The 12,872-nt window shown below is 49.2% G+C and overlaps 1 protein-coding gene across 1 annotated transcript; it reads right to left on the bottom strand.

Moving 5' to 3' along the window:
• Nucleotides 1-5,581: 5,581 nt before the first annotated feature.
• On the bottom strand, nucleotides 5,582-7,216 carry LOC144164983 (uncharacterized). The gene has a single exon (XM_077695168.1). It carries the CDS (start codon nucleotides 7,122-7,124, stop codon nucleotides 5,976-5,978), a length of 1,149 nt encoding a protein of 382 aa, XP_077551294.1. The 5' UTR covers nucleotides 7,125-7,216; the 3' UTR covers nucleotides 5,582-5,975.
• Between the last annotated feature and the right edge of the window lie 5,656 nt (nucleotides 7,217-12,872).

The raw sequence follows: 12,872 nt of genomic DNA, 5'->3' as shown, positions 1-12,872 counted from the left end.
GACGAATTGTTTGATGGACGTTTTTTTTCAGCGCGCGTGTAGTTTATATGCTGTGCCCGTTGGCCTGAATTCTGAGGCCCAGAACTCGGATGCTCTGAACTGTCGGAATACGCTGCGTACCACCTGCAAAAAGTTGAATGTTGGGGTAGATGATGATGATGATTGCTATTGGTTTCCCCTTTGAAGCGGGGTGATGACATGTCATCTTACCAAAAAGGACTAATATAACCATGTTTTACACTCTTGGTTTAATACTAGCGCTGCTTAGGGCAGGCACTAAAGCTTATTAGGCACGAAATACTTTTTTTTTCCTGTTACAGGTCGTAACTGTCCTAGGCAATATTCCCCTCTCTGCTTTTCGTCCACCAGCATTCTAATCTTCTTTTCGTCCCCTCGACAGCCTTGGAGTTAACTTCCCCTGTGATACCCTTAAATCCTAGGGCTTCTGGAAGCCCAATATTCCCTTCATGTAGATTTGGATGGATACCTTCACATTCTAACACCATGTGCCGCATAGTTTGTTTTTTAAAGACGATAGTCTTTCTTGGGCTACTTAAACCCAGCAATTTTGGTCTGTCTGTATGTCTGTATGTCTGTCTGTCTGTCCGTCTGTCTGTCTGTGACTCGATTCAGCCACCCTTTTTTTTTCTTTATTGCCTTCTTTGACAGGATGACAAAACAAAGACACACGTAACTGATAATCTGTACACTCAATACTCAATACAAACACTAGAACTGCAGCCCTTCTTGGGCAAGCGAGGTGATTTCAATACTCTTTCATTACCAACAATGCTTCAATTGTGGGTAGCCACTCTGGTTTAGAGGGCTGAAGTTTTTGTATCTGTACAAAAGAACCTATTGACTCTTTGAAGTAGTGTCTGATGAGCCTGGCCTCTGGGTCGGAGTAGCGTACCGCCATCCTGTTTCTCCAGATGCTGTGTAGTCCATACAGAATAATTGGGTCAAGCGGCACACCGTCCTCATTTTCAACATTCAAAAACCTAATACCGTAAGCATCGACAGGCAAATCTTTTTTAGTGTTCGCTGTAGGATGTCCCAAAAGAACACCGCTCCCCAACAGTCCAAGAACACGTGCTCAATTGTTTCTGGCTTTCGACACAGAAAACAGTGCACACCCCATGGCACAAACCATCCCTTTTCCTCCATCCAGGTCTTTACTTCCAGTGTTCCAGTATGGAGTTTAATTTAAAAAAGAAAGATTTCACTCCCCCTGGGACCGTCATTCTTTTCACTCGCTTAAGTACATCTCTCTCAGGCCTTAGATTACACTTGCTGCGGTATATTGGCACTGGCAATACACTCTCGACGATATCTTTGACAGTTTCTTGCGACTCACCCCGCTTAAGTACTCTAAAGAAAAACGCACAGAAAGAAAAAGGTATGACCACACCACCTCCTTAAAAAATCCACGTACAGTTCCCCTCATGTACTCAGAGCTCACAACAAATTCCGGCAAAAGTCTTCCAAGTCGCAGCTGACAAACCGTCCTAAGAAACGCGTCTTCAACATCACGAAGAAACAGAAATCTATTGACCACTTGCCTTAAAAATAAGTGCGATTAACCAAGTCCGCCTTCACGCACTTTCAAAAAGAGGTTCGTTCTGTTCGTTCTTTCCCATGATGAACTCCAGATAAACACGGCGAACACGCGATGAAGTTTCTGAATATTAGCCCTTGAACAATGCAAAACTTGCATTACATACCACAGCTTGCTTATAAAAAACAAATTGCAAACTGTGGCTCTCGCAAACATTGATAAACCCCACCCTTTCCACTTCTCTGTCTTTTCTCGAAGTTCCTTGAGTTGCTTGGTCCAGTAAGGGTCACTGTCTTGATAACTGTCTAGTGGCACCCCCAGGTGCTTAACAGGACTCGTGACCCACTGAATGTTGGCGAAAACGCTTGGCGTGGACTGCCATTCGCCATGCCAAAAGCCTAAGCATTTAGACCAGTTTATTGCCTACCGCTAGCTAAGCAAAAGTGTTTCACGGTTTTTACTACCTCGAGAATGCTTTCTTTAGTAGTGCAGAATACTGCAATGTCATCTGCGTACGCTAGTAGTCGAACTTCCGTCATTTGCAACCGAAAACCTTGAATGTTACTGCTTTTAATGACACTTAAGCAAAACGTCTCAATATATATGCAGAAAAGGAGTTGGGATATCGGGCATCCTTGCCTCACCGATCGCTGCACCTGAACTCTTTCTCCAACTGCCTTATTAACTATAAGACGGGTTGTGCATGTACTGTACACCATACGCACTCCATTTCGAATAACTTTGCCGACATTAATGTACTCTAAAATTCGAAATAAGATATCGTGCGGCACACGATCGAAAGCCTTCTCCAAGTCAATCTGGAGCATTGCGACTCCAGATTGTGTGGCATCACAACACTCCAGAATACAACGCGCCTTATGTACATTCGTGAATATAGTCCGCCCTCTGATACCACAAGTCTGATGTGAACCTACAATATCTTGCATTACTGTTTGGAGCCTACTAGCTAATACTTTCATTAAAATTTTATAGTCTACATTTGTTAAGCATACAGGCCGATAAGATTTCACATCTCTGAGTTTGACGGCATCGTCCGTCTTGGGGATCAGTGCAGTGTGTGACGTAGAGAAGGATGGGGGTAGTACGTCGAGATCGTATGCCTCATTAAAATTCATTTGCAGCACCGGCGCAATTTCATTCTTAAATTTCTTATAAAAAGCAGCCGTTAAGCCATCCGGTCCAGGGGATTTTCCGGGATTTAGATTCTCTATAGCTTTCACGACTTCATCAAGAGAAATGGGGATTTCCAAGTATTCTTTTGTTTCTTCATCTAATCTGGGCATTAACGTCAGAAAATCTCGCTTAAATATTTCGTAATTAACTTCATGTTTTGCGAAGAGCTCACTAGAGTACGGAAAAAAGACAGTTTCTATAATGTTTGTATCACGAGTAATTGTTCCATTATTTTCTATTTCCACGATGTCATTGCGCCGCGCATGCCATTTTTCAAGGCCTAAGGCTCGTTTGGACGGCATCTCGCCCGCAGTTATCTTTTCAGCCCTTGCCCTTACAAGCGCGCCACGGTAACGCTCTGTGTCTATCGCTTCAAATTTTTGCTTTACTGTTCGTATGTCATTTTTGTACTCGCCAGGTTTCATGCATTCTTCGGCTAACAAGTCTTCTAAGTTTGCCCGCAATAAGGCCTCTTGATTTGTCGCCTCATGTTTTAGTAGGCTCGATCTTTCAATTGCTTTGATTTTTACACTCTGTTTGAAGAGTTCCCATCCTTCACAATGGCAGCTGCCCTCATTTTTCAAACTTTCTAGCAACGTAAGCGTATTAGCTACGAACACGTCATCTTCTAAAAACCCACGTTTCCACCCTTCCCAACTAAAGGCATTCTTATTTTTTGTTTTCCTGCCAATGCAAAACAAAACCAAGCAGTGATCACTGAAAGTCACCGGACAAACTTCGTATTCTCGACAATCTGGAATCCATTCCAAGGATAGATACGCTCTGTCCAGTCTAGCGTGGCTAGTACCTTGGAAGTGTGTAAAGAACACGGGCCCATTGTTAAAAGTCGCTCCAACATCTTCTAGACCACTTTAATTAATTACATCACTCAAAATAACTGTACTTGCATCCCGAAATGGCGTTGCACTCGTTTTATCGCGCGAAGAACAAACACAGTTGAAGTCTCCCAATAACACTAGGAAACGATCCGATTTGCTATAGTTTCCCACCGATTGGAAATCTTCCTTTCGTGCTTGAACTTTAGTTGACGCATATAAACATTGTGGGATTATAAAGAGGTTAAAGTATATTGGTTTACTTTTCCCTGCAATAGCAAAACCGGCGACGAGAGAGACTAATCAGTCTGTCTTCTCGTTTCGCCCCGCTAGCAAGCTATCTCCCACCCCGCGGCTGCGCGCTGTGCCGCGCCAGCCGCGGCGGGCCGTGGCTCACCGGAACAAAGGAAGCGACAAGTGTTTTCGCTCATTGACATTTATTACTGAATAATAAACATCCAAAGAGCATGCAGGCTAGCTGGTTGACGGCGAGGATCTAGTTCCTCGCCCGGGCAATTTAAGGGAATCGAGAGGTTCGACTCACCGCGACAACAGTCATCGCCGGGGCGCCGCCTCAGCGCGCTCGCGTTTGCCTCGCTGGGACACCGATGGCAGCCATTGTCGCCCTCCTTTTTGCCCGATCCTCGAAGGAAGGAGATCGCCAGGCGCGTCCTGACGCCTCGCTTCCCGAGCTCCAACTCCCCCCCCGCAGCTCGCATCCCGCACGCGCTCGCCGGCTTAAAGGAGCCATGAAGAGAAAACACAAGTTTGGTTCATTCAAAAGATTGTCTCGTTAGAATCATACTGACACCACTTTTAACGTAAACTTCGCTCAAATAAGCTACATAATTAGGAAAAACGGGAATGGTCATGCGACCCACCAGCTCATTTCCCGCAACAGAACCTGTGATGTCACATGGGCTAAGCTCTGCGATTGGCGGAGGCTGGCAGAAGCAGACGCAAATTAGGTAGAGCTTACAAACTAGACGAACGAGCGATTTGCGCTTAAATTTAGGGCACATTCTTTACAAAGCAATAGGAATGATGGGACAAACAGTGGAAGTTACGAAAGCACATGTAAACATAGAAGTACTGATGCGTTCTGCTGTTCGTACTGCGCACAGCATGCTTTGTTTTAGCTGCACAGCACTATGGGGCTTGGGGTTGTCTCAGACGACACTGGCCGATTGACGCAAGCAACGGTGTCTTACGTGACCCCATTTGTCGAGCGAGCACTGTTTCAGGGAACGAATATTTTCTCCCAGAACAAAAACAAGCCAGGTTTAAATGCGGGCAAAAACAAACCAAACGCTTGCCACGGTATGGTGGCGCCATCTAGGTTACGGAACGTAAAGAAACGCGGGAACAAACCAACACCGCTACAGGGTGGAGACAACCTTTGAACGGTCCCGTGCCGCCGCAATTGGGCCAACGGGCTCAACGCGTTATTCTTTTCGTTTCCCACGAGACCTAGCAACGCGAAACAGACAATATGATTCAAACTTCTTCAGTAAACCGCGTTGCGGCGATAATTTTAGCGCGGTTTTGACACAATGACTTGCTTCGGCGGCGAGCGAGCAACCGAACATGGCGGCGCCAGCGTTACGTGTCTCTACCCTGTACGGCGGATGCGTGAATGAAGGCACTCTAGGCTGCAGAGCGGTCGGTTCCCGTGATGTCACTTGGGACCACGAAAACGCACGATTGAGCGGGAAAATCAAAATTTTAACCTAAATTGTTTAATTTCTCAGGGAATAAAGCACCGTTTGTATCTGGACAAGCGCTGGAGGCACTATAAAACACGAAATCTTTCGAATAAAACCAACTTGCATTTTCTCTTCATGGCTCCTTTAAAGACACTCCTACGGCGAGGAGGTAGATCCCCCTCGCCGACGTCTTGCCGAGCAAGTTCCCGCGAGGAGCAAGCGGTGTGGCGAAGCCGAACCAAAGGGAACGCGCTAAGGTCGCGTTCCCACAACATATAACTCTCCATTCCTGATTTGACAGTGTAAAGTCACACACAATAAATCTTCCATTGACACATGCAGTAACACTTTCTATATATAAAAGAAGACACCCTGCCGAATTTCCAACAGCGTGGCTGGCACAAACGTTATACTGATTTTCGAACCGTCGCGCCATGCTCTCTGTCTGGTCTTCGCGGTCAATTTTAGTCTCTTGAACAGCCAAGACATCGATGTCCTTGTCCGTGGCTAATCGATATAACTGGTTTTGCCTCTTTTTCGTCGCCAGCCCTCTCAGATTAAGCGTAGCAAATCGCAACGGTTTAGCTACTTCTACTGGCATAATTGATTAGCGAAACCAGGCAAAGAGCACTGCGCTTACCTTTCTAATTACTGCATGCGAGTCAATGACACTGAACCAGATCACTTTCCGTCGCGTGAAAGTGACGACGACCGTTGTTTGTTCACATTTCTCTTCTTCCCGACGACGACTTTCCACTTCTGCTCTAGGTGTCGCAGCCGTTGCTCATCTGTCATATCCGTAGTTTGCTCCCTTCGTCGCTTTGACGAGCCTTCTTGGTGTTCCATATTTTCCGCGTTGCTGTCTTGGGTTGCGTTTGCCGTTGGTTCTTGCTGCGTCTGGCTGGACGCGTTATCACCTGTGCATGTGGCGTCCGCCGGTAGCTCCTTTGCGTCTGTTTCTGCCACTTCGCTTACGACAGACGGCGTTGTAGCTTTCACGTCGGCGTCCTCCTTGACCTCGTTCGAAAAAGCTGAGGCAGCGTTCTCTGCTTCTTCTTCGTCCATCACCAAGTCGGTGTGTTCGTCGTCGGTGCCGCGTCTTGCTGCGCCCGCATACGAACGCGTACATTCAGCTTGCTCATGTCCGAAACCGTGACACTCGCCGCATTTCGGGACCCGGCATTCCCTGCGAATGTGTCCCGCGGTGTTACAGCGTAGGCACATGGGCGCTCTTCCAGGCACGACCACAAGAGCCGTACCTTTGCCCAGCCGTAGCTGGTGTGGGAGGCAGTCCAAGGTCACGCCCTCTCGAAGAACCAAACGTACGAACCGAGTCGTCGAGTCGGCGTTTTCAAAGTCCTCTACTCTCCAGCGTTCACTGGTCACGTCCTTCACTTCGCCGTACGCGCCGAATAAACGTCGGATAGTGTCATTCGTCACATCAAATGACACCCAATGAAGTTTCACGCGAATTTCCTGTCTGTTGGGGTCAACCACCAGACACACCCGCTTTTTCACGTCTAGGTGCCCTGCGTCCACAATCTTCTTCTTCGCGTCGTCCGTGCGAAACTTCACAAGCCACACGTGTGACATTTGGAAGGCACCAATGCCACTCACCTCCTGAATGACTCCCAAGTCCTTGAGCGGCTGCCGAAAATCTTCTATTCTGTACGGTCGTCCCTTGGTGTCACAATGCAGCACAACTGTGCGGTTCATTTCTTCTCCTGAAGGTATTTGCGGCAGAATAATCCTGTAGTCCTTGGGAACGGCATAAAACGAGTTACCACGGCCTGCGTTGGCCGCTGACGCAGCTCGCTCGGAGCCCACCATTCTGCGTCCGCTCCTATCGGCAACCGGAAGCAACCGGTTGCCGGAAGCCGGAAGCAACCGGAAGCCGGAGGCAACCGGCAAAAAGTTGAATGTTGGGGTAGATGATGATGATGATTGCTATTGGTTTCCCCTTTGAAGCGGGGTGATGACATGTCATCTTACCAAAAAGGACTAATATAACCATGTTTTACACTCTTGGTTTAATACTAGCGCTGCTTAGGGCAGGCACTAAAGCTTATTAGGCACGAAATACTTTTTTTTTCCTGTTACAGGTGGTAACTGTCCTAGGCAATATTCCCCTCTCTGCTTTTCGTCCACCAGCATTCTAATCTTCTTTTCGTCCCCTCGACAGCCTTGGAGTTAACTTCCCCTGTGATACCCTTAAATCCTAGGGCTTCTGGAAGCCCAATATTCCCTTCATGTAGATTTGGATGGATACCTTCACATTCTAACACTATGTGCCGCATAGTTTCTGTTTTTTAAAGACGATAGTCTTTCTTGGGCTACTTAAACCCAGAAATTTTGGTCTGTCTGTATGTCTGTCTGTCTGTCCGTCTGTGACTCGATTCAGCCACCCGGCCAAAGCAAAACAATGCCTGCGCAATAGTCTTAGGTAGTCACAGCTAAATCTACCCGTTTATGTCCGGTGTAAGGTTCATACTTGTCAACATTGTTGAAGAAGAACAAGACATTACGCAAATATGAGACAACAAATCAATAAAGAAGTGATAGTTGCAGTGTTCCTTTATAAAAAATCAAACAAGCTTGACTTTTGCGAAATTAATACTTCATCAACTGCAGAAAAAGAATTCACTCCGCCGTCGCCTGCTGTCGCCCGCGCCACTATAGCTTCTGGCGCCATTTTAAGGAATCAACCGGCAACAGTTACGCAAGGTTCCACTAGATATATGTTCCACGTTCTGCTTGCAACGCACGTGGAGTAGGGAAACGCGGTTCTATAAACGCAGAAGTAGGGCGCCTCGATTAACGCGCGTCTTCGCCTTACGGCAGCGTTCGCATCGAGACACCCGGTTTGGTGCAGTGGAACGCGGGAAATTTAAAATGATTTAAGCAAACCTCTGGTGTCTTTACCATGGGAGGAGCGCGACGCAAGAGGAACAACATGAGAGGTGAGCGGGAAAGCGAAGGGAGGCATTTAATTCGCAAAAGCCGATAAAGCATATCGTCTTTTGACGGCATTTGCAACGAAAGGAGCAGATACGCGGCCAATTTTTTTCGTGCAATAATATGTTGAAAAGAGCCTTCTTGAGTTTGTTATTTCTGCTCCTCCCGCAACCCGCAATGCTTTCGGCATTGTTCCAGGTGAGTAGCATGTGTTTTAGTTTGATTTCTATCTGCTTTTGTCGCCCTCGTGTAACATAATTTTCTTCGCCTGCGAATGGTTAACGCACCAAGGAGGTCGTACAAGTCGGGAAGCAGCTGCCCTGAACGCAGTCGCATCATCGCTCATCGCAAGTGCGAACACCGCCTCATGGCCTCATCTAGGGAGCCTACATGCGCCGCGCAAACGACGAAGGCGCGGCACATGTAGGCTCCCTAACCTCATCGCGCGACGCGCGCCGTCGCGCGACGAGGCAAATCGTCAGTGGGAATGAGCCTTCGCGGTCTTCATTGGTCGCCTTTCGGGGAAGTGCTTTGTCCGGCCAACTCCTGGGATTAGTCCTGGCGCCGTTGTCTGCTCGCTCGGGGGGCATTTTTCCTCTCTCTTTTGAAGGACGCGGGCGTCCCCTTCTTTCCCTCGTCGGGGAAAGCGCTCGGCGCACGCATCTTCGGAAAATAAACAGTCTTGTCTTGAAACTGCAAACCAGCTCCACGTCTGCTTTCTCCACTCCTTCAGCAGCCGACATTCCGGGCTGCTACAACGGAAAACGTCCACGCATCACGTACTCGTAGGAATAATACCAGTCAGGTAACACAAGGTGGGCAGTGTCTTCATACTTACCATACACAGCTCCTCTCGTAAAACCCACAGATTTGCAAAGCTGTTCCGCAAAATTCTAGAAATAGCCAAAGGAAACACATTGGTAATCGTAGGAGACTTCAATGCCCACCACCCTGAGTGGGGATACAAGCGGGAAACAATCAAGGGGAGGAACCTCTGGCTTGACGCGCATCAGTAGGGCCTTACCCTGATGACAGATCCCGCGCACCCTACTCGGACAGGAAACAGTGTGAGCGGAGACACATCACCGGACCTCACATTCACAAAAAACACACGAACAGAAGCCATGTGGCTAAATGCACAAGAAAACTTGGGCAGCGACCAATTCATAATTGCGACCACATTCGAGGCAGGGGTCGCAAAACACAAATGGGGTATACTGGGATACATTCCGTCAAATCAAAACAGCCGAATTTGACTCAAGCGAAAACGCCAGCCCCCAGCGAAGGATATTAAAGATACCGAGGAATGGGCAACACAACTACGTACGTAGTAGCGCAGAGCAAGCAGCTAAACGCATACCGGAAGGGGCAAACCTCAGTCAGGCCGATGCTAGGCTACTACACATGTGGGAGGCCAAGCAAAGCTTAGAAAGGCGACTGCAAAGACAGAAGTTGAACCGTAATTTACGCAGACGTCTTGCAGCCCTGAACCGGGAGATTGATGGCTATGCAAACCAACTTACGCGGCAAAATTGGTACCGCACATGCGACAGCATGGAACCCCAGGTTGGCCTTGCAAAAAATTGGAGCATTCTTCGCTGACTAATTGACCCGGAAAATAGCAATATCACTCAAATGCACGACCGGAGCATTTTACTGCACCGATTCCAAGGGTCCGACGATGACCTAATTAAAGCATTTTGTGATATTATATAGGGAGGAACCCAAAAGAGGAGCTCAAATCATACACGGACAAGGAGAATGAACACATGGACCGTCCCATCACGGTGGGTGAAGTACGAGGTGCCATTCAGGACCTCCGGACAAGATCTTCCCCGGGCCCAGTCGGCATAACGAACAAGATGCTGCAAAACCTGGACGACAGCTCTGTCGAGGCCTTGACCCGGTACATGAACGCGTGCTGGGAACGAGGCCAAATCCCAGGGCAGTGGAAAACAGCCGAGGTGGTGATGATCCCGAAAACCGGTAAGAAGTTGTATATAGATAAGCTAAGAACAATATCACTTGCGTCATGCGTAGGTAAACTTATGGAACATGTGATCCTGAAAAGACTTGACAGCTACGCAGACGAGGAAGGACTCTTTCCGGAAACGATGATACGTTTTCGCGCGAATGTCGGCGCAAGACGTCATGCTCAGGCTTAAACACAATATCATTGACGGAAAAAACTGTTCTCCTTTACACACTAGGGCAAATCTAGGGCGTAAACGTAAAACACACGGCGATCTTAGAGAACATGGACAAGCTAGGAATAGGCCGCAGGACTTACGATAACGTCAAAACCTTCGCATGGATCGAATGGCTACACTTGCCATAGGGGGGCTGGCCACGTTGTAGCTCGGGAGCAGAGAGACGCCTCAGGGATCGGTCCTCTCGCCCTTCCTTTTCAATTTGGCCATGATGGGACTTCCCAAAATCCTAGACGACATAGAGGGACTACATCACAGCCTGTACGCCGATGATGTACGTCACGCTCTGGGTGGCCGCGGGGGTAGCGACGGGCATGTACAGGACACCCTACAACGGGCGATCGAGGCTGTGGAAGGGTACGTAAGGCCGAGAGGTTTGAGTTGCTCCCCACAAAAAACAGAGCTGTTAATATACCATGCCACCACCAGAGGGCGCAAAACCGACTCGACCGCGCAGTGCGCAGTCGACCTGTTCCACGGCCGGGCTAGAGAGGGAGCGGCGCGCGCCGTGCCTGTTCGGACGTGCTTTTCTGGTGCTCCGACAACAGCGTGTTTCTACAGTGAAGGACAGCGAAACGGCCGAGACAGCGGAGGACAGCCGAAGCTGAGTATTTACCTGCACGGTTCTTTTTCGTTGTGTTGGGTTTTTCAGCCGAGATGACGCGTTGAAAGCTGGTACAGTGTGGTAGCTGTCCGCGGCAGGTAGACCCAGAAGAGTTTCAGCGGAATGGCGGCGAGGCAGACGAAGGGGGAGGTACGTGTCGGTTATGCGTAGTGGTGTCGCGGCTAGAACGCGTAGAAGCGGATAACTCGGGGTTAGCTAAGCGGGTTGCAGAACTGGAGGCAGCGCTAAGTAACGAGCGCGATGAACGGGGGGCCGTTGAGGGAAAGTTAAAAGCAGCTGAGAGGAAGCTAGAAAGGAGCGTCATTTCGCCAACAAATGACGAACATCTCGGCTCATGCAGCGAAGCGGAGGCATGCACCGAGGTGACACCGGGGTTGGAAGCAACGAAAGGCAACAGCTACTCCCACGTGGTGCAAGATAGGACAGCAAAGCCAGTCGATAAGCCGGGTACCAGTGAAGAGCGGCACGTGGCAGATGATAGCGTAATAATCATTGCGGGTGACTCTAACATGAAGAGGAGCAGCGCTGCCATAGTGGAAAGGGTAAAGGGGGATAAGCGTGTGAAGGTGGGGTGTTTCCCAGGTCAAACGATGCAGACGGTGATGACTGCAGCGAAGGGGCAGCTGGCCTTGTCTAGCAAAGCTAGAAACCTTGTGGTGATTGCCGCGGGGCTTAACGATGTTCTAAAGGGAGAGGAGGGAAAACTTGGCCAGGAGATAGCTAAGGGGGTAAAGGACCTGCGGGCGACGGCCCCAATTAATGTGCTCATTGCAGTCTGCACCGTGCCGGAGGTGATGAAGCAGGGCGTGCACACCGAACGGGCAGTACTCGCTGCTAACAGCGAGATCGTGAGGTGCGGCGGGGACCTTGGGCTTGAAGTGATAAACGTGAACAGGGTAGTGGGCAGCATCGGATATAGGCAAGCTTTTCAGTGGGACGGGATTCACTTCTGCCCCAGGCTAGGAAACAAGGTGGGGTGGCGCTTAGGTGGGAGAGCGGTAGCTTTTAAAGACGATAGTTTTTCTTGGGCTACTTAAACCCAGAAATTTTGGTCTGTCTGTATGTATGTATGTATGTCTGTCTGTCTGTCTGTCTGTCTGTCTGTCCGGGGGGGAAAATCCGACTGCCACCTGCTCGTGGTCCCCCCTGTCAGCTGGCTGGGCAAAGGCGGTTTCGGCTGCCTAGCTTTGGTCGGTTGCTAACGGCAGCGGTGGGTGAGAGCCAGGACTCACCCGGGGATGCAAAACCCCAAGGGAGTGGAAGCGACTCCCTGGAACTCTATGGGCCAGTTCCTTGAACCAGAGCCGATGCTGGACGCGGAGGCAGGCCCGGACAGCCTGGGTGGCTACCGAGGTTGGCTCTGGGATTCTGGCATAAAAGCGGTGAAAAAGGATCCCTTATAAAAGGATAAAAGGCCAACTGCACTCAAATTTTTTTTTGTCCAAATAAGTAGTCTATGCTCTTAAAATCACCATGGCGAAATCCTTAGCTTCGTAATCACAAAGAGCGCTAGGTACCGCCGTTCAAAGTACCTCCGAGCAGACGACGTTTGCACCTGGCGGAGAGTCGCCGTAACAAGTTCCGAGCGGCCTGTGACGGAGGTTGGGGAACCTGTCCCGTGAAGCTCGCGCTTCTCCGGCGACTTGCAGGGCGCTCCGCCGGGCGCAATGATGCGTTCACCCGGGGTTTCTCTGCTACACCAGCGCGCTGTACCGGCGTCGCCATCAAATGTTTAAACTAACCGCATAGGCAGTAATCCCCATTTTTCTCAATGCAAAACAAAAAAAA

This window comes from Haemaphysalis longicornis, unplaced genomic scaffold (genome assembly GCF_048455015.1).
Source record: "Haemaphysalis longicornis isolate Haplotype H1 unplaced genomic scaffold, Haemaphysalis longicornis Haplotype H1 scaffold_14, whole genome shotgun sequence".
Taxonomy (NCBI): Eukaryota; Metazoa; Arthropoda; class Arachnida; order Ixodida; family Ixodidae; genus Haemaphysalis; species Haemaphysalis longicornis.
The sequence above is the reverse complement of the archived record's forward strand: the minus strand, read 5'-3'. Positions and strand labels throughout refer to the sequence as shown.